Source organism: Mastacembelus armatus, chromosome 20 (genome assembly GCF_900324485.2).
Source record: "Mastacembelus armatus chromosome 20, fMasArm1.2, whole genome shotgun sequence".
In the NCBI taxonomy this organism is placed as follows: Eukaryota; Metazoa; Chordata; class Actinopteri; order Synbranchiformes; family Mastacembelidae; genus Mastacembelus; species Mastacembelus armatus.
This window is the reverse complement of record NC_046652.1, coordinates 4,122,298-4,144,370: the sequence shown is the minus strand read 5'-3', so window position 1 is coordinate 4,144,370 and position 22,073 is coordinate 4,122,298. Positions and strand designations below refer to the sequence as shown.

The 22,073-nt window shown below is 37.3% G+C and overlaps 1 protein-coding gene across 7 annotated transcripts in view; it reads right to left on the bottom strand.

Annotated features, from left to right (window-relative positions):
- Positions 1-22,073, bottom strand: part of ctnnd2a (catenin (cadherin-associated protein), delta 2a) — a 258,555-nt gene that overhangs the window by 40,069 nt on the left and 196,413 nt on the right. For all 7 annotated transcript variants that reach the window (XR_003294714.2, XR_003294713.2, XM_026291760.2 and 4 more), the window contains 4 exons: positions 12,125-12,242; positions 9,530-9,712; positions 7,514-7,687; positions 5,693-5,843 (listed from right to left, as the gene is read on the bottom strand). Coding sequence is in view for 5 of the 7 variants with exons in the window: in XM_026291760.2 (XP_026147545.1) it covers positions 5,693-5,843; positions 7,514-7,687; positions 9,530-9,712; positions 12,125-12,242 (626 nt within the window). In the remaining 2 variants the exon portion in view is untranslated. The remainder of the gene's footprint in view (positions 1-5,692; positions 5,844-7,513; positions 7,688-9,529; positions 9,713-12,124; positions 12,243-22,073) is intronic.

Genomic DNA, 22,073 nt, shown 5'->3' with positions numbered 1-22,073 from the left:
CTTCAGTTTCCACAGTAACACTCCCCAGCACTGATGTCATCAATGCGAGACACAAAGAGCAGGAGACGGAAGGTGAAGTGAGGTGAGTTCATGTCTGAAACAACACCAGGAGGAGACAGCAAGGGAGACATGGTGTGGGATAAATGGATGAGAACAGGAGAAGAAAGAAAAAAAAAGGAGCACAACTAAATGAGAAAAGGGGTTAAGAATGTAGGAACATGAAAATGTAGTATTATTTTTCTTAATAGCTTGGAACATCATTTCACCATTATGCACTGATCCAATGGTGTTAATATGACTTTTATTTTTATGCTTCTTTGAACTTTAACATTTGCTTTTGACTTTCACAAAACAACATTATTTGCCACATTCAAAATGTTATTGTCAATACATTCATTGATTTTGTTGCTTGTAGACTTAACCAGACTCAATGGCAAGCAGTAACACAATCAGAAAAAGTGTGTTATCAATACTCCAGAGGTGTTTTCATTTGATATTATTCAAGTGTAACAGAGAAGCTTCTATCCACCAAGAGACCCAGCTGATCAAACATGATGTGGGAGGTCAAATACAGGCAGGTAGCTTGCAAATCTGGCATGTAGAATGGCTTTTAAACAGTCTCTATGTCAAGCTAAACCAATTTCTGTGATTCTTCTGAGCAGCGGAGATATTGCTTCAAATTAGTTGTGCAAAAGGGCAAAAATGTGATGGTAAAGAGTCCAGGCCAGAAGCAACTATCCACTGCTGTAAACACATCAAACATCTCCAAGCACCTGCCAAGAGAATATAATGACAGCTATTTATTAAAGACCCCTGGACCCAGAGTGATGCTAAAGCTGAATGTATGCTCACACCAGCCAAACAACTGAAGCCTGAATTTCAATAGCTACAGGTAAAAAATATAGTTGTACAGGACTGTAGCAAATTTATGCATATATAGCATATACCAACCTATTACACAGTGTTTGTTTCTAAAATTAAGACCTTGTGTATGTCTTCCTTATAAGGCTAAGGATTTGGGTATATGATTGTATCTCATTAATTAATTAGGTAGTGTATTACATTTGTAAAGAGAACTGTGTTGAATGGCAGCACCAACACAGCTAATGATTTGATTTCTTAATTAGTGATTTATATGATTATAACAAAAAACAAACAAACAAAACAATATATATATATATATATATATTTAATATATAAAATTCTTGTGTACCATCTGTAAGTAAATGGAAAAGAATGAAACTGACAGTGTAGCAGTGAATGGGACTTTATTGCTACACAGGCAAAAACACTGACAAATGAGAAGAATGATTCTCAAAGACATCAGATTGCCAAAAAATCACATTAGAGAGGGACTGACATATAAAGATATGTATGTGATTAGGTCGATAGGTGTAAGTGCTCTCTGTTTTGGTCTCCTGTGTCATCTTCTTCCACTATAGTGAGTCTCTGTAGCCTGGGTTAGCCTCTGCTTTCTTCTTCTATCCTTCTCTAGCCTTGTTATTCTCTTGCTTCTTTGTCCCCCTTCCCTCTGGCTTGACTCACTGCCATCCAATCATACAGTGCTTTCTAGAGGATTTGACACTCTGAGGCTGACTGTGTGCAAAAGACAATTCTCATCTCAGCTCATTCTGCTAAGCTCTCATGAAAACTGTTCACCCATGGTGATGCTGCCAAATTTACCAGCACTAACAGCTTATGACACACTACTGTATGAATTTTATGAGACAAACATTTGTTTTTTTGCTGATTTTCTCTAGTTTTGCCATGCAACATGTAACTCTGACCTTACATAAACACAAATCCACAAACAACTTTATGAAATTGCTTTGCTGTTTCAGGTTAAATTGTTGTACAGAAGTATGGGGTGTAAAAAAGAAGGTGTCTGACTCACAGGTTAGAGTCAATGTAGTAAATATACTGTAGCTTGAAAATCTGAGCGAGTGAGGCTTGCCTCTTAGGAGTAGATAGGCCTATACCTCTTTTCTGTTGACATGTAGGTTATCATCTCACACCATGTCAGGAGCAAAGACTCAACCTCCACATATCCGTCTGATGTTTATCATCCTCTCTGTTTTCTCTTTGCATCTCTGAGACTTTCTCTCTCTCTGCCACTGTATGTTACTGACTGACCGTCTTTGTCTCAATGACTGTTGGCTAGCTCAGTTCTATTGAAAGGAAGGGAAACTGCAACTGATTTAACTAAACAGGACTAGCTCAATGTCAACTTTGCCTTTGCTCATTATTTTTATTTGCAAGTCTGTAAAACTATGACAATCAGTTAAAAATATCTTTAAGACCAAAAGATGTACTCAAACGTGTCTGTGGTTCAGAGAGCGTTGCATAGCTGTTGCATTTAAATTTGTACCACTGGATAGGGGACAAATAACAAAGTCCATAAAATGCAGAAGACGGCAGGAAGTGGAGCTCAGTGAGTAAGACCATTTTCTTTGTGAAATAATGATGAGGAATATATGTTCATATTTCCTCACTTTGTCGGTAAAGCTCTGCTCTTGCTGCCCCATTCCCCCCTTCTCTCACCTCCCATCAGGAAGTCGGATCAACCAATCAGTGTGCAGAGCACACAGTTTAGATTTGGGAGGTGTGTGCAATGGACCATCTGCAACTTTCACCTACCCATTAACCCCTTTGCCACATAGGTGTGTTTCAATGCGTACATACAGTTGTGGACAAAAATAGCCTTAAGCAAGCAAACACTACACTGAAAATTGTTCACTAACATGTTAGTCTTAAAAATGTGACTGGCCAGTTCAGGAGTTGTTTTGACACTCAAAGCTCAAATGGCTTAAGGCAATTTAATCTGGTTGGGGAGGACTGAATAAAACTGAAACACAAAATGTCTGTGTCACAGTAATTAGATACAGTTAACCGCATTTAACAAAAACAATATACCTCAAAATCACTATTTTCTTGCCCAGCTTTATATGTAATCCCTGATGGTCCAGACACAGTTATTATAAATAGAATGATGATCTGCAGTGTTTTCTCTATCTAGCTATATTATGTATGTCTCATCTTCTAACACTTGAACCTTGATGTCTTGCTACTGAATAAGTTACATGGATAGTCAAATGAAATGCCAACAGAATTTCCTTCTAAATAAGTAAATATTATGCATATATACATATATACATATATATGCCTTTGTGTTTTCCCTTTTGTTTACATGGAGCAGACATTTATTAGTGTCTACTTGTCTTTCCAAAACTCTCTTCTTTGTCATCCTTCAAATCTAGCAGCAAATGTACACTAGTTAGCTCCAATACTTTCACCCAACAAGTCCTCTGACCTAAAGAACAAGATGTCGTTTGTCCTACCTTATAATATGACCAATATGACCCTCTGTTGTTGTCATGCTAACAACAAACCACCAGCAACTGTACTGTTGTCATGGAAGCAGTCAGAAAGACACGGATTTAAGTGGCCATCACAGTTTCATTAGACTTAGGCACAGAAACTCAAAACTTGGTTAGGTTTAGAAAAACGTGTTTAAAGTTTCAGAATAACCTTTGTTTTCAGAGGGTGTACAGTAAGAATGAGAAACACAGTCATAAAAAAACAACACAAGAATGAAACATTGATTTCCCATGGGATAATTCTGTATTTTCAGACCAGTCCATCCATCCCAATCTCCTCCTTCTACACTATGTCACCTAACTTAGCCCTTTCCTTGTTTAAGAATTACTTCATTAAATACAGGTCACCGGACTGTAACACCTTATCCTGTCAGCCATAATAACCATAATAAACTTGTTTTTTAACAGGATAGATTCTTTCAGTCAATTACAAAATATTTTAAAGATTTCCAGATTAAAAACCTGAACTTTTAGCAGTTAAAGCTCTGCTATATTTTATTGAAATCAACACCAATTTACATTGTGCACTGTTACCTCTACCTGGTCTGTAGCAGAGGAACCACTAAAATTCCCCAGTAAGAAATTTGCTTGAGTTGATGCGGCTCAGTACTTGCTAGTTTCTGTGCAGCAATTCAACCATGAAGGACAGAGTTACACAGTCTCTTTCAATCTAAGAAGCATGTAGATTCAAATTTTAAGATGCTGTTAAATGCCTGGTATATCTAATGACGTTGCTCTGCAGCAGATGGATGTCTTGCTCTTCTTTGTTCGTCTGACTGTAATTTCATGATGATTTTTTCACCTTTTTTTTTTTTAGGAGACTTTTTTGAAATTATTTAAACTGACCTTCATGTTCCAAATTAACCATGGACCGTTGTTTCTCTTTACATAATTGAGTACACAACACAAGTGACAGTTGCAAACACATTAAGATGGAAAGAAATTCAACCAATTAACTACTGAAAAGGCAAACATGTTAACTGAAAACCATTTCAGGTGACTAATTCATGAAACCATTCATGGCAGTGCCAATAGCATATAAAGCTGTCCCCAAGGCAAACAGTACCTAATTTGAAAGAAGCCAAAATATTCTGTTTAATTCCACATGTTATTTAAATGTTTTATGTGTTAATAGAAAATATAAAAAATAATTTGAAAAGATGACAAGCTGAGTCCAAGCTTTTGACTGGTTGTAAGAGGTCTGTACTCATGCAGCTGGGGACACACAAGGTTAACTCGAGATCCATAGCCCCTAGATGTGACTGGTGTTGGTTATCAAAGCTCTGTTCAAGCTGATCATTGCTTCTGCTACAGTATCTCTTTCACTCCTACTTCAGTCCTGCTCTCCTAAATACATATTAACTATCAGTTTATTTCCCTTTCCCCTGTGTTTCCCTGTTGACATACATAGATAAATAACAAGCTGTTATATTTTTCACAACCATGACACTCACCATCAGTAGCAATAAGTAGGAGTTGGAGAACACTATTATTTTACAGCAAATCACATCTGTAAAGCCTCACTTCAACTACGTTCACATTAAATTGTATTCAATCATGTGATCATCCTAAACTGCTATGCATGCACAGATTTCACTGGAACATGAGGCCACTGCAAGAATAGACCAGCAACACATGATGATGACAGGACGTATGAGGATGTGCAAATGAGTCAGATGTCAAAAAGAAACACATGAATTCCTATCTGACCTTTCTGACAAGCATGGTCAGAGATTTGAATCTGATCTAGAATCATATGCAAGAGACCCAGGTCTGATTGTTTGTTCACTCTTACATGAAAAGATCAGATCTGGGGAAGTAGAGGGGAAAGAACAAAAACAAATTTGGGCCACTTCAGCATGTAATGAGAATGTTGCATTACAATTTCAGCTCCTTGTATCTTAGTTTGAATATACTATCCATCCATCCATTATGTATACCCACTTTTTCCTAACCAGGGTCACAGGGATCTGCTGGAGCCTATCCCAGCTCTCCTTCAGGTGGAAGGCAGGGGTACACCCTGGACAGGTCACCAGTCCATCACAGGGTTTGTGTGTATACTAATAAATTAATAAATAATAAATCAATAACATAAGACTCAAACACAGGCCATGCCGGGTGAGTCAGCACCTTTCACCAACAAGCATACTAGAGATAGATCTGACTACAGGCGGGAATAGCAAATAACAGTGACGGTATCGGAACATACCACTACATACTGTATCTCTAGATTTATGAGGTCAAAGAGATTTAAATGCATGTGATCCATTCAGTGACTAAATCTAAAAAAAAAAAAAAACTGTATTAGTACTCACCAATAAGCTCCTTGTTTCTGATGTCCAGGGCCATATTTCGGAGAGCAGTGGCCACGGCACACACCACCTTGTCGTTGTCTATTCTCAGTAACTCCACCAGAATGGGAAGTCCTTTCTCCTTACGGACAGCAGCCCGGATATACACCGACCACTGACACACAGAAAGCAGAGGAAAAATAGTTAGACCAAAAACTGTCCAGCGAGGGAGAGGGGTGTATTTAAAGGTAAGGCCCTACACACAGCAATTCAAAATAAACATCAAACCATAACATAATGTAAACAAGAAAAAATGAATCCATTGAAAAATAGTTGAAACACTCCCATGGTGCATTTGTGATGGCGGCATAAGGATTGTAGGATTACAATAGCAGAAAATGACCATTTTTACAAAAGCAGTTTAAACTAGTTTTGTTGATAATCTGCAGTGAGCGTGATAACACTGTACTTCTTGAAGATAAGGTGGATGCAAGGCATCCATTTAAGACAGCAATTACATTTGTGCCCACAGACCATGGCAAACAAAATACAGGGCATTGCAACAATAACAATACTATCCTCATTACTCGCTAATGACATTATGCTTGTTTGGCTCGCCAATCTGATTCTCAGGCCATGCATGCTCTGCATTCCACTTTCTTATTGTCACTATATTGACTCCCTTTCATTTTTTCTAATCGGAGACCAACTGTGAATAAAGCAGATGTGGTAAGAAAAGGATACAAGCAGAGCATAATGGACAAGGTCAAGTAGGAGATGTTGCATTCAGGGACAATGTGAGAGCTGCTGAGGCATAAACCAGACTCACAAGTGATAAAATGTAAAAGGCAGAATTATATGTCCAGAGAGAAGAGTTTTGAGCTTGGAGACCATGCTCTTCTCTCTCAATAACTATTATGGTTACTTAAAAATGGATCCTCTTGACCCTAAACAGTTCTGGCAGTGCTGCCTCACGGGCCAACTGTACAAGACCAGGAGGTGCTAACAGCACCCACGAATTTAGGATCAGTAAATATGAAGCTGAAAGCTTCTATTAATAATTTACCACTTAAGGGCAGAGCTATGTTAAAGTTAAAGGTTACTGTTTTTTCTTAGAGAACAATGGGCAAAATGGGCAAACTGTGCTTCATATGATCATTTTAGGAAATAATTCACGCTTGGAGGGAATTGATCACATGTCTTAAGAACTTAGCAGTCAGAATGTAAAGTGTGCCAGCAGTTTACCAGCACAGCTTCTTCAGGAAATATTAGTAGTTTTATTGTCAAAGCCTGGTAGAGAGCGCTAATAGGACACACAACAAAACACACTCACACACACACACACACACACACGCACGCACACACACGTACAATGAGGCCCCACAATAGAAAATGTAATTTCCTGATGACCACCTGCCCCCATTGTTTCCTCCTCCTCCCTCTCTGTCTTCATCGACCTATGGCAGCTCTCACCAAGACAGAAATCTGATACACACACCACCCACCTCTCAAGCACAGTGTGGGTTCTTGATCACTCTTTCATCAAAACTTCAGCAAAACTTACAAAGCATTTTTACAGATTTACATTTCAGCTCTCACTGAGCATCTATCCTTACCACATAACTTTTCTACAAATCGATGCCAAATGGATGGTATCTACTAAAGACAACGAGGCAGAAGACCTTAAGAATATTTAACTGTCAGTGCAGTGTAATTTACATGTACAGTTTACATGTCCAGTGTACAGTTCAACACACCAGTCTTAATGGTAGAAACTGATATATAATTCTTCATAGCACATAGCACAGTTATGATATTTATGTGTGCGAAGCATTTGAACTGTACCTTCCAGCTTCCTGCCGCCAGGTTCTGCAGAGCCCCTGCTGCTCCCTCCAGGGTGTCGGAATTTGAGCATTCAGACAACAGGGTGAGATAGGGCTTGACGATGGTGGGATGCCACAGCATCTGAACCCCTTTGGGAGATTCTGTGGTGTCTGGAAAGGGGCCCAAGCCATCCCACTGTGAAAGAGAGAAGACAGATCAGGGGTTTTTTTTATGTTAACTTTGATTAACGAGTAGAGTTGAGCATTAAATTGCTTTTAGGCAATTACATTTTTCTATTCAATTCCAATTTTGTAATTTGCTTCAGAAATAATCTGACCCCAAGCTGAAAAGCAGTGTTTGATTGGCCTCTCTGCGCTGTCACATTGTCTCAGAATATGCCTGCATATTACTGCATTAGGTAAAAACTGAAATCACCGGAAAAGCTGAAAAAAAGATTTTCAGACTGCTGAATTACATGTGAGATATCTAGCCAGTACATTTTGAAGGAGCAGGTATCATTGTTCATTCAGTTTCCCTACTAATCCCATTTACTTTTGGTATTTGGTTCGCCTCAGTACTTGTAATATTCATAGAAGAAAGATCTGAAGTTCAGTGTGTCGTATATTTTCATGTGTTTACAGCATGTCTTGCATCATGTCAGAATAACTGCATGTCTGAAGGCAAATCCAAATCTTCACCTTAAACTGATGAATTAAAAAGTCAGAACACAGTTAAAGCTACTCTGTGTCAACCTGCCATTTAGAAGGGCAAAGTGATGGACGAAAGATGTGTGATAGGACAAAAGATAGAAAGAAATAATGTTTAACTCCTACTTTTGCCTTGGCCATATTTCTTTTCCCCTTTATCTCCATCCTCCTCATCTCCAATACATGGGAGTTATTTGATGTTTGAACCTCTTTGCAAAATGACATGCTAACACCCCTTTCACATGGCCTTGAACTATTTTCTCTCATCTTTTATTTATAATTCTTTCCTATTTTTTATTTGCAATTCATCATTCATATCTTGTCCCAATTTTCTCTCCTGTGGATTATTTCTCTCTACCTATCTTAATTTTTACTCTTCATTTCTTTCCTCCCTGCCTCTCCTTCCCTGTTTTCTATTTCTATCTTTCTCTCTTCAGTTCTCGGTTTTCCTCTTCCCAATCGACCTTTTGGTTTTGCTCTGCTGCTTCTCCTCTTCCTAGCTTGTCTCAAGGTAAACTAGGCTAGTGTGTGTCTTGAGAGATGTGCTGTACAGTGTGTGTGTGGATGTGTTCATGTTTTTATCTATACATAGATTCTCTGATCATAAAATCAAAGCCTTGTTATAGTTTGAAGTGTGTTGAGGCACTACAAGAGGCATCAACTCTTTCAAAGTCAGAAACTTGCCTGAAGACATCCTATATACTAAATATAATGTAGAAATATAACATACAATGTTCACTGCATTTGCTTTTTATGCATCTAAAGTTCTTTACAGATAAGCCCATTTTGAAATGTATTTGCTTTTTCGGAAACTATTTTATATGCAATCATCTTCCAAGTCTCCTTTAACTAATAGAGGCCATTTTGCACACACTTGTCTGGTAGATTTCATTCTGAATGCATAAAACTGCCATCTGCACTTATATTTCCAAAATCCAAATAAGTCTTTAGAACTATTAGCAAATTTGTTAGAAATCAAAAGCAAAAATATCTCATTATTGCCTTTATGGGTTGTTGAGTGTAGATAGGGCACACACTTTATTTTCTGACCTGCGTTTGAAATAAAATCTATAACACAATAAACCTGGAAAAAGTGAAGGGGTCTGAGTATTTTGTGAAGCTACTGTATACCACTTATATGTCCTGAGTTTACATAATTAAGAACCATAAAACACTAAAACCGCTGAATATGCAGTGCTCCTTGACATCTATGTCAAAACGCACTAAAGCTGTTATGGAGCCATGAGGTGCACTAAGACAATCTTTTATTTTGGTTGTTCAAAAACTAGAAGAAAAGAAAAGTATCACATGCCCATATCTTCTTCCTCACCTGGTCACCTCCCTTCTTTTTCTTCTTTTTCTTGCCCCAGCAGCCAGAGCTCTCCCCATCACGACCATTGGCATCACAAAGCAAGCCATCCAGTTCCTCCAAACCCCCCTGCTGGCCATGGGATGTTTCAGCAGCCAAGCGGTACGACAGATTTCTCAGGATGCAAACACAGTTCTCTACAGTCTGGAAATAAGAGTTATACCAGAGAGATGACAGTTGAAGGCAAGCAGGATGAATGCTGGGTGAGGGGAAGAAAGAGATATATAAATGAATAAAATGAGAAAGCTGAGGTCGGAGATTTGTGTTTGATGCCACTTAATGAAATCTCTATTGTAAACAGAATGTAAATTTAAACTATGCTAATAAAAAACGCCCACTCTCACACTTTAACACTATCGGCCTTCCACCCCCACCCACGAGACAGACATTTGAAGAGAGTGAGAGACAAAGTGAGAAAAAAAGGAAAGAACAGAGATATTTTTATAGGTAAGATGCTTCTGTATTTTATCTTTGACTTTGAAATGAGATCAGAAGAAACTGATAAATGAGGAAAAATGACAAGCCTAATATATTTTATCACACCCCATTTAGCACTGAGTGTAGAGGCAAACTCACCTCTTCAGAGCAAAACATTTTTGTGCATGTCGCCTATTCTTAAGTGTGTATTTTTATTGTGTGTGCACCAGCATGTGCGTGTTTGCATGTTTAGTATCGAATTCATCAGAGTGGAAATTAAAAAGACAAATCATCAATCTTCTGTCTGTCTGACCATTGGTTTACACAAAACGAACAAAGCAGTAATTGAACAGCCTCGAGAGAAGCAACAAACAAAACAATGTCTCACACCAGTGAGCTGCAGTCAGGTCTGAAATTCTTTGTGCTATTATAGAATAATATAGGAGAAGTTACAATTTATTTACAATTTACTCTGACATTTTGTATTTTGACCTATTCTTTCATATTTATTCAGTGCACTAATCTTTCAGGCTGCATGGTCCAGAGAATAAAAAGACATTTTTATTTTGAGTGATTAGTAGTATTTGTTCATCTCTACAGGACGATCAGAGGTCATGATCATTTAAAGGACAGCAGCTTCACAACTGCATTAGTATCTACAAAACAACCAAACAGCCTTTTCTCGTGTTGTTCCTCACTGCACTTTTAGTATTAGCTTCTCTGTGAGACTCCTTTAATGGACTTGCAGTAAACTACTGCCTGCAGTAGCAACTACAATTAATGCAAGCTGTTAAATATCAGTATATATTAGTCAGCATTGGCTGTGTATGTAAAATTATATGCTAAGTCTATTAGGTTTTGCACCATTATTTTTAAATTAATGTATCTGTTAAGTTAATTGGCTCTTAGCTGTTTGATATTACATACTGTGAAACCTATGTAAATGTCTTTTAACCCTCGCCACAGTGCCATTCCTTACAGCATTGAAGCAATAATCTGTAGATTATGCTTAATGGGACAATTGGTTATAAAACATAATTGTCACATTACATTCAATGAATATTCCTCAATTGCATTTTTGTCAGGCAGAGGGGAGACAACTAAGACACAAGTCACAAATCCTAAATAATACTAAAAGTTATGGCAAGAGGAATTTGTGTGAGAGCACTAACGGAGACTCATGATACAATTATATAGGTATCTGACCTGGTAGATCACTGATAGGTAATCAATTGTAAAATTACTTCCTCAGTTTGAAATTGTTTCTGCTTTCTTGTTTTGGGAGACTAGTGTTGGAATTACAATTTTTCGAAAATTCGATCAACCTGCCAACTTAGATGAGCAGACACTGTGAAGAGACAGTAGTCTGGGCAGAGCAGGTGGGTACAACAGAAGAAAATAAAGCATACATAGTGCAAAAAAGCACATGGATAACGTGATTGCTATTGCAACACTGACCATATGCCAATCAGTTTTTGCTGCTATGGTGACTGCAGTCTGAAATAAGAGTGGGGGTTGGTTAAACAGTTATCAAGGATGGCCATTTAGAAAGGCTGAAAGACAGGGAGACCTTGAGAAGTCAACCACCCACAAAACTGTTTATGTAGTATTGACTGGCCCACAAATACTGTGCCCTGAACTCACACATACACTTTACACCAATGTAAACATATCACGCCAAGCGAACATACACTCCTCTTTGAGTACTGGCAGAGCTAAACTGGCTAAAGTGCTGCAAGACTTTTTAAATGAGGGCTTTAATTTGCTATACACAAAACATGATGATGAACTAAATGCTCCTTCAAATTTAATTTTGCTTCCTTGTGACTGCTGGCAGTGAAATGAGGTTTAGCCACTGATGATGTTTTTTGTCATCTCCTGTGTGTTGAAAGATTTTTCCATTTTGTCTAAAAGATATGGAATGCAGCCCAGCTTCCTGATTTAGTTTGACAATTCACATTTGCTGAAAGCCTGAAACTGAATAACTCATTTCTGTAGTTTTAGTACCACGAACAATGATACAAGATACAATGACAAGAGTATGAATGAGTGCATTACACAAACACAAGCTAAAACCTTTTACACACACACACACACACACACACGCACACGCACACGCACACACACACACACACACACCTTGCTGTCGATCTCATTGCTGCCCAGAGAGGTCTGGATGACATAGAGCAGAGCATCTGTCATGCCGTCACACTCCCTCATCCTTCGTCTTGCCTCCTCACCTGCGGAGCTTACATTCCTGTAACACACACATACACACGCACGCACACACACACACGCACACACACACACACACACACACACACACACACACAAACACACAAGAATACTGGTCAGTGTGTGTGCTTGTATGCTTGTGTTTGTTAGTATGTTTTTGTGTTTTCCAACTAGAAAAAGGAAAAAAAAAATGGAGAAATAAAGAAGGCTGGTGAGGAGGAAAGATAAGGCAGAAAGAAGAAAGAAAAAAGAAATCTAGTAACAAGAGCTGTAGAGAGACAGTGGCAAAGACAGGGAACAGGAGAGAGAGAGTCAGTGAGAGACAGATACTGGGAAACCTGGGAGCTCTCCTCAACTAAACAATTAAATAGGGATCATTAAAATTCTGGATACATCTCAATCTATGTCCTGAAGGCTCACTTCAATTTAAAGCACTTGACTGGAATCCAAAATATAAAATTAATTAATTAATTAATTAATTAATTAAAAAATAAAAATAATAATAATAAAAAAGGAAAAAAAAAAATAGACACTTCAGTCTGACAGTTGTTGCTTGAAATGCATTGCCAGCATTCACACCAACAGTGCTTTGATGATTTGACAGCATTGTTACATTTATAAATAGCAGCTTTGCCAACATTTTGCACAGACATAATGAATAGTGTTTTATTCAAGCTGGTGGGTGGTGTTGGGTTAGGGTTTGTTTGTTGCTGAGATACACTAAGTACCAAAGACTAATTTCCCTATGTCATTAGAAAAGATATAAAACTGAAAATATAAAGGGAGGAAAATGTTCTATTTTCCCTCTATATTCTTGTTGGCGTTCAGTGCATGGTAGGCCCAGCACATGACAGAAAGAACACAAACAACTAACCGTCGCGACCTGTGCTCAATTCTTGTTCCCTGGACTTTTATTTTGTAGTGTTTCCTGGGTCCTTATCATTGTCTGTTTTACTTTGTCATCAGTATCTGACTGTTTTCACCTGTGTGTTTTTAGCATCTTGGTGTTCTTTATTTAAGCCTGAGTTTCCCCTATTTCTTTGGCTGGTTCGTCTTGTCTTCTAGTACTCTAGTTACCATCTGTTCTAGTCCCGAGGATCCCAGATTGACTTTGAGTTTTGACAAAATAAGCTTGTTACTAATTAGTTTCCGTTAGTTTTGAACATAATTTATTCTGATTTCCAAAAAAGACTTTTTTTGGTTGAGTCTTAACAAGGGACCAGTGAGGAAGAAAAGGCACCAAGCAAGGTTTGAAAATATATTGGTATCATCATACCATCCTATTGTGGCTACATCCTGCACAATACAAGTGTGTAAAAATACAACTATAGTGGCTGTTGTTTTTATACCCCTATATTTATTGGCCAGTTGTTACACCCCGAACCTTTATTTGAGGACACTACTGCTGTGAAATGCTATGATGTTGTCTTACCGATAAGGGGATGTAAGTTCAGACAACGGGCAAGACAGAAAGCAAAACTCTAAAATAATTAGCAAACTAATTATAAAGTTTGATAACTTGACTTTAAACATCTCTGGTTAAAGATGAAATGTTACAGATGAGACAGACAGAAGAGGTGAATGTGTGATGGTATGAATGAGTATTAAGTTCATTCCATCAAATTGGCATAATAAAGAGATCACAGCTGTTTCAACAGTCTGTAAGATGAGGTCAATCATTTATTGTACTGATGAGAAATAGAGAAAAGAGACAAAGGGGGAAGACACAAGAACTCAATTAAAACTTTACATTCATGCCTCCCTGCTTCCAAGAGAAGGTCAAGTCATTTTTACCCGCTTTGAATGCTAATGGGCAAACAAGCATAAGACCGAAAACCCATGGGTTGATGAGAAAGAGCGGTGGTGGATTATTTATTGCTTCAACATTCTTGAGTATGTCAACTTCTACTGAGAGTTTTAACCAAAGTTTTAATCTGATGCCTCATCATGGGTGGAGGCAAAGGCACCTGATTTTGCTAAATAAATGGTTAACTGAGATAACTTTCACAAAAAGGGAATTTTTGCTTGCATATGTAGATGTATACTGTCATGAAAGTACAGGGGTGTGAAAAGGCCCTTTGTATATAGATTGGGCAGGAATTAAAAATTTGAATAGTATAATGTACAGTGTCTAAACTACACACAGAAAACTAGAGAAAAAACTGAAGTCTTGTCTTGTACACATTACAAATAAATGTAGTTACATGGGTCCATTCTGCAAAACACAGTCAATTTCACTTACGGGCCAACTTTTGGCAAATCCTCATTTCTGTACTATAAGTCTTCTCATCTGACAGCTATTACACAGACAGAGGCTTAGCTAATGGTTGCATTACTTTGTTAAAGATACACTGTGGCCCAGGAGGAGTTTATGCTGTTACAGCTGACTAGTTTTGCACAGTCACACTATATCCCACAAGCTTAGTTTTCGTAACACTGGGATATCTTAAGCATGGACAAAACTGCTCAATAATTAGTTTTAATCTGTTCAGACCAGGAGATGCAGAAGCAGTGTGCATGTCTGCATGTCCTATATATTTCCAAAATTGTATTTAAAATCAAAAAACATAACAGGTATTTATATTTAAGAGAGCTGAGAGCTGTTTTTTCAGAATGGAAATAATACAAACAGACAGCTATTCAGGTGTAAGAAAAGTCTAATTTGTTGACTTTTTTAGGGTCTTGCCAAATAAAATTAGTGAGTATGGTGGAATCCATTGTTGTCATAGAAGATATGCTCCAAAATTACAGACTCTATAGAATATAGACGACATAAAGTAAAACCAATAGATTTAAGATCCCTGTCATTTCATAGCTTTTTAGTATTATGTCATGTACTAACATGCCATGAAACGTTCTGTGCAATGTGTATATCAAAATCAGAATCAGAAATATATATTATATGTATATATATTTATATATTAAATATATTGCCCTTGCAGGACAGTCTTATGTTACAGTGCTTCATTCCACATAAATAAAATATAATGAACAAATAAAATAAAAATAATCTCTCCATCTTCAAAATGTAAAAATATACCTTGTCAATAATACAGAGTATACCAATTTAAAATGTAGATGATATTTACAGTGAATAGTACAGATATGTATAGGAATATATACGTAGCAATGAAAATGTTTTGTTGATGTTGTACTATATCATGTCTATATCCACACTGGCTTTCTGTTCGAACAGTTTAATAGCTGGTGTCTGTTTAGACACACTGCTCTTTAGAGACCTGGGCACAGCTGCCCAAGGAACTGGAGATGCACATTGCCATGTGTGTGTTTGTGTGAACATTTAACAATTGTGAATGTCCTGCCTGTGCACATGTGCTTGTTAGTCTAGTGGTTCTGTAATGAAGCATAAACCATTGTGCCTTTCTGCAACACGCCTTTCCTTCTGTGCTAGTTACAGACAAACACAGTGAGGCAAGGATTTTGTATGCACAAAATAACTTTAAACTGTGTTTCTTTCTGGGTGTGATGTACCCTTATTTTTTTAGCATCTCTCAGTTTTTCATTATGGAATATTTAGATTTTAACTTCTTTGTTTGAGTCAGTTTCTTTTGACTTGGGGGATTCATAGACCCTGGTAGCATAATCTGTGCATACTGTAATTACGCAGAGTCACAGAAAGCAGATCAGATGGCATATTTCATAAAATGAAGAATAAAAATGCAGAGCGACATGTCTGTGTGTATGAAAACCCTTTGCCAAAAGAGGATGTGGTTTAGGGTGTGTGTGTGTGTGTGTGTGAGGGTGTGTGTGTGTGTGTGTGTGTGTGTGTGCGTGTGTGTGTGTGTGTGTGTGTGTGTGTGTGTGAATGACAGCGTCTGTGAATATCCTTAAATTTAACTGGTAATCTCTACTATTTAATGAGTCAATTACATACACCTATCTGATGTCACTCCTCATTAATTCAGTCTAACTCATTAGCCTGAATCATTAAATAATTACCAAAAGGACACAGAACTTGATTAAGCATCCGATTCAAAATTTAACAATGGTTAAGTTAAGTAACAAGTGCAAATGAGCAAGGCATTTCCCAACTTTATCTGAGAGCGTGAGTCAGTTAATGGATCATTTCTGTTGGTCTCAAGTACAGTAAACAACATTTAGCTTATTCTAATGGAAAATGTTTGGGGGAAACATGGAGAGAAAGGTGGGAGTGCTGTAGCATGAGCTGACATCCAGAAAAAAAAAAGAAAAATATTTATTGGAGTGTTGCAGAGCCATTATCATTAAAAAATAAAATGTCTGGAACAACAAACAAAAACTTTGACTGTATAAATTATAAATTAACTGGAAACAAATACAACAGATATATCTCAGATATATCTCATCAACTATATCTCAGATGGCAAACACCTTTTCAACTCAAGCCTTGATTAATTTATACAAGCTGTAATGTATCAACTTTTTATGTTATAAGGACTATTGATCTTTTTGATTGTTACAGATTGTTATGCTTCTCAATTACTATTAGACATTTGACCACAAACCACAGTGTCTGGTTAGACTCTTTTTGGTATTTATTTAATGGATAGACTCATCCCAGTTGCTGCTTGTCTATGTCCCTTACTGCATATTTACTGTTTCTGTATAATAAAGGCATAAACGCTGCAAAAAGTGGAACTACTCAGAATAAAAACTGCTACTTTCTGCTTCTTCTTTTGGTTGCTGATCTAATTAAATCAACTTATGTGCATGTTAATAAACCATGATACTATATGATGAAGTATATTTGTACTTATTATTTTACTTATATTTCCGACTTATACTAGTTAACAACACACTGATATTTTCTAAATAAGGTGCACCTACACAAAAAGTTTACTAACAAGCTCCCTGGTACAGTATCTGCAGAACCTTGTTAAGCTGAACATCTTTTTCACCAATTACTCTGGTTAAAAGGTGTTAGGTTATACATATTTCATTTCAACAGAATACACCTCAGGAAAGTAGCTGATAATCACTGAACACATCACATGCTCGTCATTTTTAGCTACTTGAAGATTCATGCAACATGTACGGGAAAGAAGTGAATCTCGGGCAGATGGCTCTCTAATGTTGCTCAAGGAACAAACGAGCAGTGAGTGGTCAGAGTCACCAAACAGCTGGTGTGTGGTGCCTCTGCACAAGTCTCTGACGATGTGTGTATGTGCACATGTATGTGAGAGGGCATAGGCAGCAGAGGGTCATTACCAGATGATACACACATGCAGAGAAACCAATTAATATCAGTGGAATAAATATGGAATCAAACTGATGCGTGACCAGACGCTCCTTATTCTTCATTCATCTAATAACTCACGCTATTGCTCATCCACATCTGTGGGTATCTGAAAGGAAGCAAATTGAAACTGAGAGTGTGTGATCCTGATAAGTGCAATAACACACACACAAATGGTGTGTAGGAGGCAGGTAGCTTTTTCTCTCTGGTTTGGCTGTAAACCAACAGCCTGGAGGATATGGAAACACCTCCACAGGAGGCCTTGTGTCTGGCCTGATAACAATGTATGTGTGTGTTTGTGTGCACATGTGTCAAAAGGGAGGAACCCTTAAGCCCACTACCTGATTAGACAAAATATGGGTCCATCAGCATCATTAGCTGCTTAGCCCACATGCACACATAAACACACACTAAATCAAAATACACACATTCGTAGAATAACACAAACCCATAATTGAAACACCTGATGCCCTGACTCCAGGTCATTTCCACTATTGTATGCAACTGGCAGTACCACATGCTGGCTGTGATTTCTGATTGATTCAGTTTAACAGCTTTGTTTTCCAGTGGAGACAAATTTCCTTGGGTGTGTGTATCTGTGTGGTTATATATGCACAAACACACATATATACCTTTAAACATACACTTAAACATGTACACATATACACATTTATATACAGAACATATTCATGCACACAGACAAACACAAAAATGTGTGCAAATATAAACACTATCATGGATTCCCCAGACACAACAGCAGACACAGCAAAAGGATAATGAAAGAGGTAAGAGGTCTGAAATTGAGCTGAGGTACACTAGGACCTGAACATTGTGGCCTTGTGTCACTTCAACCCCCAACACAGATAGAAAGACAGCAAAAAAAACCAAAAACGTAGGGCTCCTGAAACATCTTAATTACTCTCTCTGTCTTAGCCCCTCTTATTCTATCCTTCTGAATGTTTATCACTTTTACATCCCCTCTGTTATAATCATTTCAACTTTTAGCTTTATTCTACCCTGCTCTACTCTATGCCTGATAATGAATAACTCATTTCTGTAGTTTTAGTACAAAAAACAATGACACAAGATAGAATGACAAGAGTGCATGAATGAATGAGTGCATTACATAAACATAAGCTAAATTCTTTTACACACACACCCACACACACACTTTGATTTTTTAGATTTTCTGAGGTGTGTCCATACCACAATATACAGTGGGTGTATGGAAGTCAGTGTGCCATATGCAAAGTAACAAAGAAAATTGAAAAACCCAACTCCTTCCAGTCTGCATCAACAGATATGAAAAGGGGCTGGTGGGAAAAATATGTTTTCTGATGAACTACCCATTTAGATTTACATCCTCTTTCCTGATGTCATGATTTAAACATGATGAACACTCAGACATTTTGCTCAATATTTTATAATGCACTCTTGAAATGACTAAACCTTAGGTATGCGTAATATGTAATGCACTACCATTTTAGCTCATTTGGCCCTAAATGCATGTGTTTATTTTAGATATTTACAAATTGTAGCTCCTAGGATACATCCATTTAAGATAAAACTCACTCATTTGTGATGCACAAGCTGCTACCTGATGTAACTGCAAATGAGAATAAATTTATAGATATCTATATAGAGGAATAGCAACTACTTATATTCTGTACACATTCACGTTCCCAATTCAAAAATCTGCTAACTAACTAACTAACTAACTAACTAACTAACTAACTAACTAACTAACTAACTAACTAACTAACTAACTAACTAACTAACTAACTAACTAACTAACTAACTAACTAACTAACTAACTAACTAACTGTACTAGTACTAGTGTTTTTGATACTGCATTATTGTGACAGTGCCTTTGCATTTCTCTGTCAAAGGACATGTCAAAAACAAAATAGAAAAGGAAAACAGAAAAGCTAATTCAGAGAATATATAGTTTAAAAACACATGAAAGAATGTGACAAACTCAGACAACCTGATTTCTTCAGGGAAGCCAGTCCTTAGTTTTGGAGCTCTGTCTGCCAATGCTTAGTCAATCTTTACTTTTTAGTATAGACTTAGAAACAGCCAGAAGAGCTCTGTTTGTGGACTGCAGTGACCAGGGCGGCACGTAAGGGATTAAAAGGTCTCTGATGTAGCCTGGAGCCAGTTCTACCTTGGCTTTAAAAGAAATAAAAATTTGAAAATCAATCCTATAGCTAGCTGGCAACCAGTACAGAGATGCTTCAGTGTTTCTGATGTGCACTTCTTTGTTGTCACCTGCCAATCCTGGCAGCAACATTTTGTACTAACTGGACTTACTTGCTACAGATAAAAATTAAGAGTTACAGTAGTCAAGGGGAGATGAAATGAAGGCATGAATAGGATACTAATCCTGTCTGGATGGCAAAGTACAATTGCTGGAATTTTGCTCTCTAAGCAAAACAACCAACACTGCCAGGTGTAGTTAAAATGTAGAACAGATCTCAAAGGTGGCATACTTTATAATACAGAAGTAATTATAAGGTAGAATACAGTAGTGCTCTCAGTGCTGTTCCTTTAAAAATATGTTTAAGTGGCTTAAGGAACAATGACCCTATGAACTGGAGCTTTAGCTTTGGTATGTTAAATGCATATGCACAGGCACATGCACAGAGTGTAGCACCTTACACACAAAATTAGGAGAATGCATAAAACATATTTGTGACATTTTTTCTAGTCTAAGCAAGTAATAATTAAAGGAGCTAATGTGCTTAAACATAATGCCATTGTGAGATGACAGTGACGTTTTCCATGACACCTAAGTGAATAACTCTGATGTGTGTCTTCTAAAATGTTGGGTTGAATTGTTTCCAATCTGCTTGCCAATGCAGGAACTCTATTTAAGGAGATGCTCCTTTTGTATAGTATCAGAGGTTAGTGAGAAACAACCTATAAGAGTCATATAAGCCAGAGGATTTGTTGGATTGAGAGGAACTCTGCAAAGTAATTGGGGAGAGGTTTAATCCAGAAGCTGTTGGTGTTTGACTGAGTACACAGCTCAAAGTGAGACAGCCGAGTGCACGTGGACTCAGCCCTCTACAGAATTGCTAAAACTGTGTGTTTAGACAGATCAACAGTGCTTCTGTTCAGTACTTAATAACTCACAAGTCAAATTCTCTGCATCCTGCCAGATATAAGAATAACAGTTATATTAGTGCGTTTGCGTTGGGAATTTGGCTATGAACACAGGTTGGATAACAATATAGTCACTAATGCTCAAAATGGTACCAAAGTCAAACTACACAAATCATTCAAGTATTGATTTTTCAAATGCTATTATTGCTGTATATAGTGAATTTGAAACTGGGTTTCAAATATTTTATTGGATGAAGATATTTTTAAAATGGTAACTTCACTGTGACTCCTTAAAAATATTTAAATCTGCCTTGGAGTCAGTAAATAATTAAGGCAGATCGTGTCTACATTTAAACTGCAGCAATGGGTTTTCAATGACATGTCAGTTTAGCACAGTGATCCACGACAGGAGCTGGCTGCTTAATTTAAAATTGCTCTTTAAACTTAGTTTTCCCTGTGAGCAAACAATGTTTTCTTGCTTTTGCCTTGTTGAACTCTAAACTGATTCAGTATCAATAAAATAAACAAGTCATTTTTGATATTCATTTTGAATTTATGGTCATTTTGTGTATGCACAGGGGCCAAGACCCGCTAACGTTTTGTACAGTTGATTGTCTTACTTGAACCTTACATCGTACCTTTAACCTTTTTGCAGATAAACCTGCACTAAATAGCTCATTATGACAAAGTGAAATCATTTTAGAAATGACTGTAAATGTGCAAAAATATTCAGACCCTGCTGTGGCTCTCCAAACTGTCAGGTGCTTTTTCTTCCTGTTCATTCCTTCAGAGGTATCTTAAGCTTGACTAGAGTCAACTGTGGCAAATTGAATTGAGTGGAAATAATATACAAAGACACATACATGAACACAGATGCAATGCCTGCAGAATGGAGATGACAATTGTTGAATATTTTTAAGTGGCTTTCTAATTTTTTTTTTTTTTTTGTATTGGGACAGCATTTTATTTTTCGTACACCATTTAACACTAGATCTACCCTGCGATGCAGAGATGTACAGCACTTCTGAAGTTAATTATTAGTTTATCAGTGTTAACTAAGCTTAGATGTCTCAACCTTCATATAAACACAGTGATCTGCACAGCTGTAAGTTGTCCTTCATTACTTCAAGTTTTAACAGCTAAGGAACACATTTTATCAGGACAATGCACCAAAAAGAAAGTCTTGACACACAAAGGATTTGTTCAAGTGTAGAAGTTGTTGCTCTGGTTACCAGTGAAATTTACTAAGAGCAAGCTGGAGTGAATGAGTGACAGGAAGAAACTTATGTGAACACACAGTAATTTTACTTAAGTATTCATCTATAATCACAGCAGTAAAAATTCAGAAGAAATAAATTGTCATGCACAATAAATCTGTATTATTGCTGTATGACATAAGAATGAGAGTAGAAACCCATACAGTAGTCTATATGTTAAAGCATGTTGTTGTAATGCTATAAATGAGTGTGAGATTAGGGAAGAGAGAGGAGGAACAAACCACACACGTCT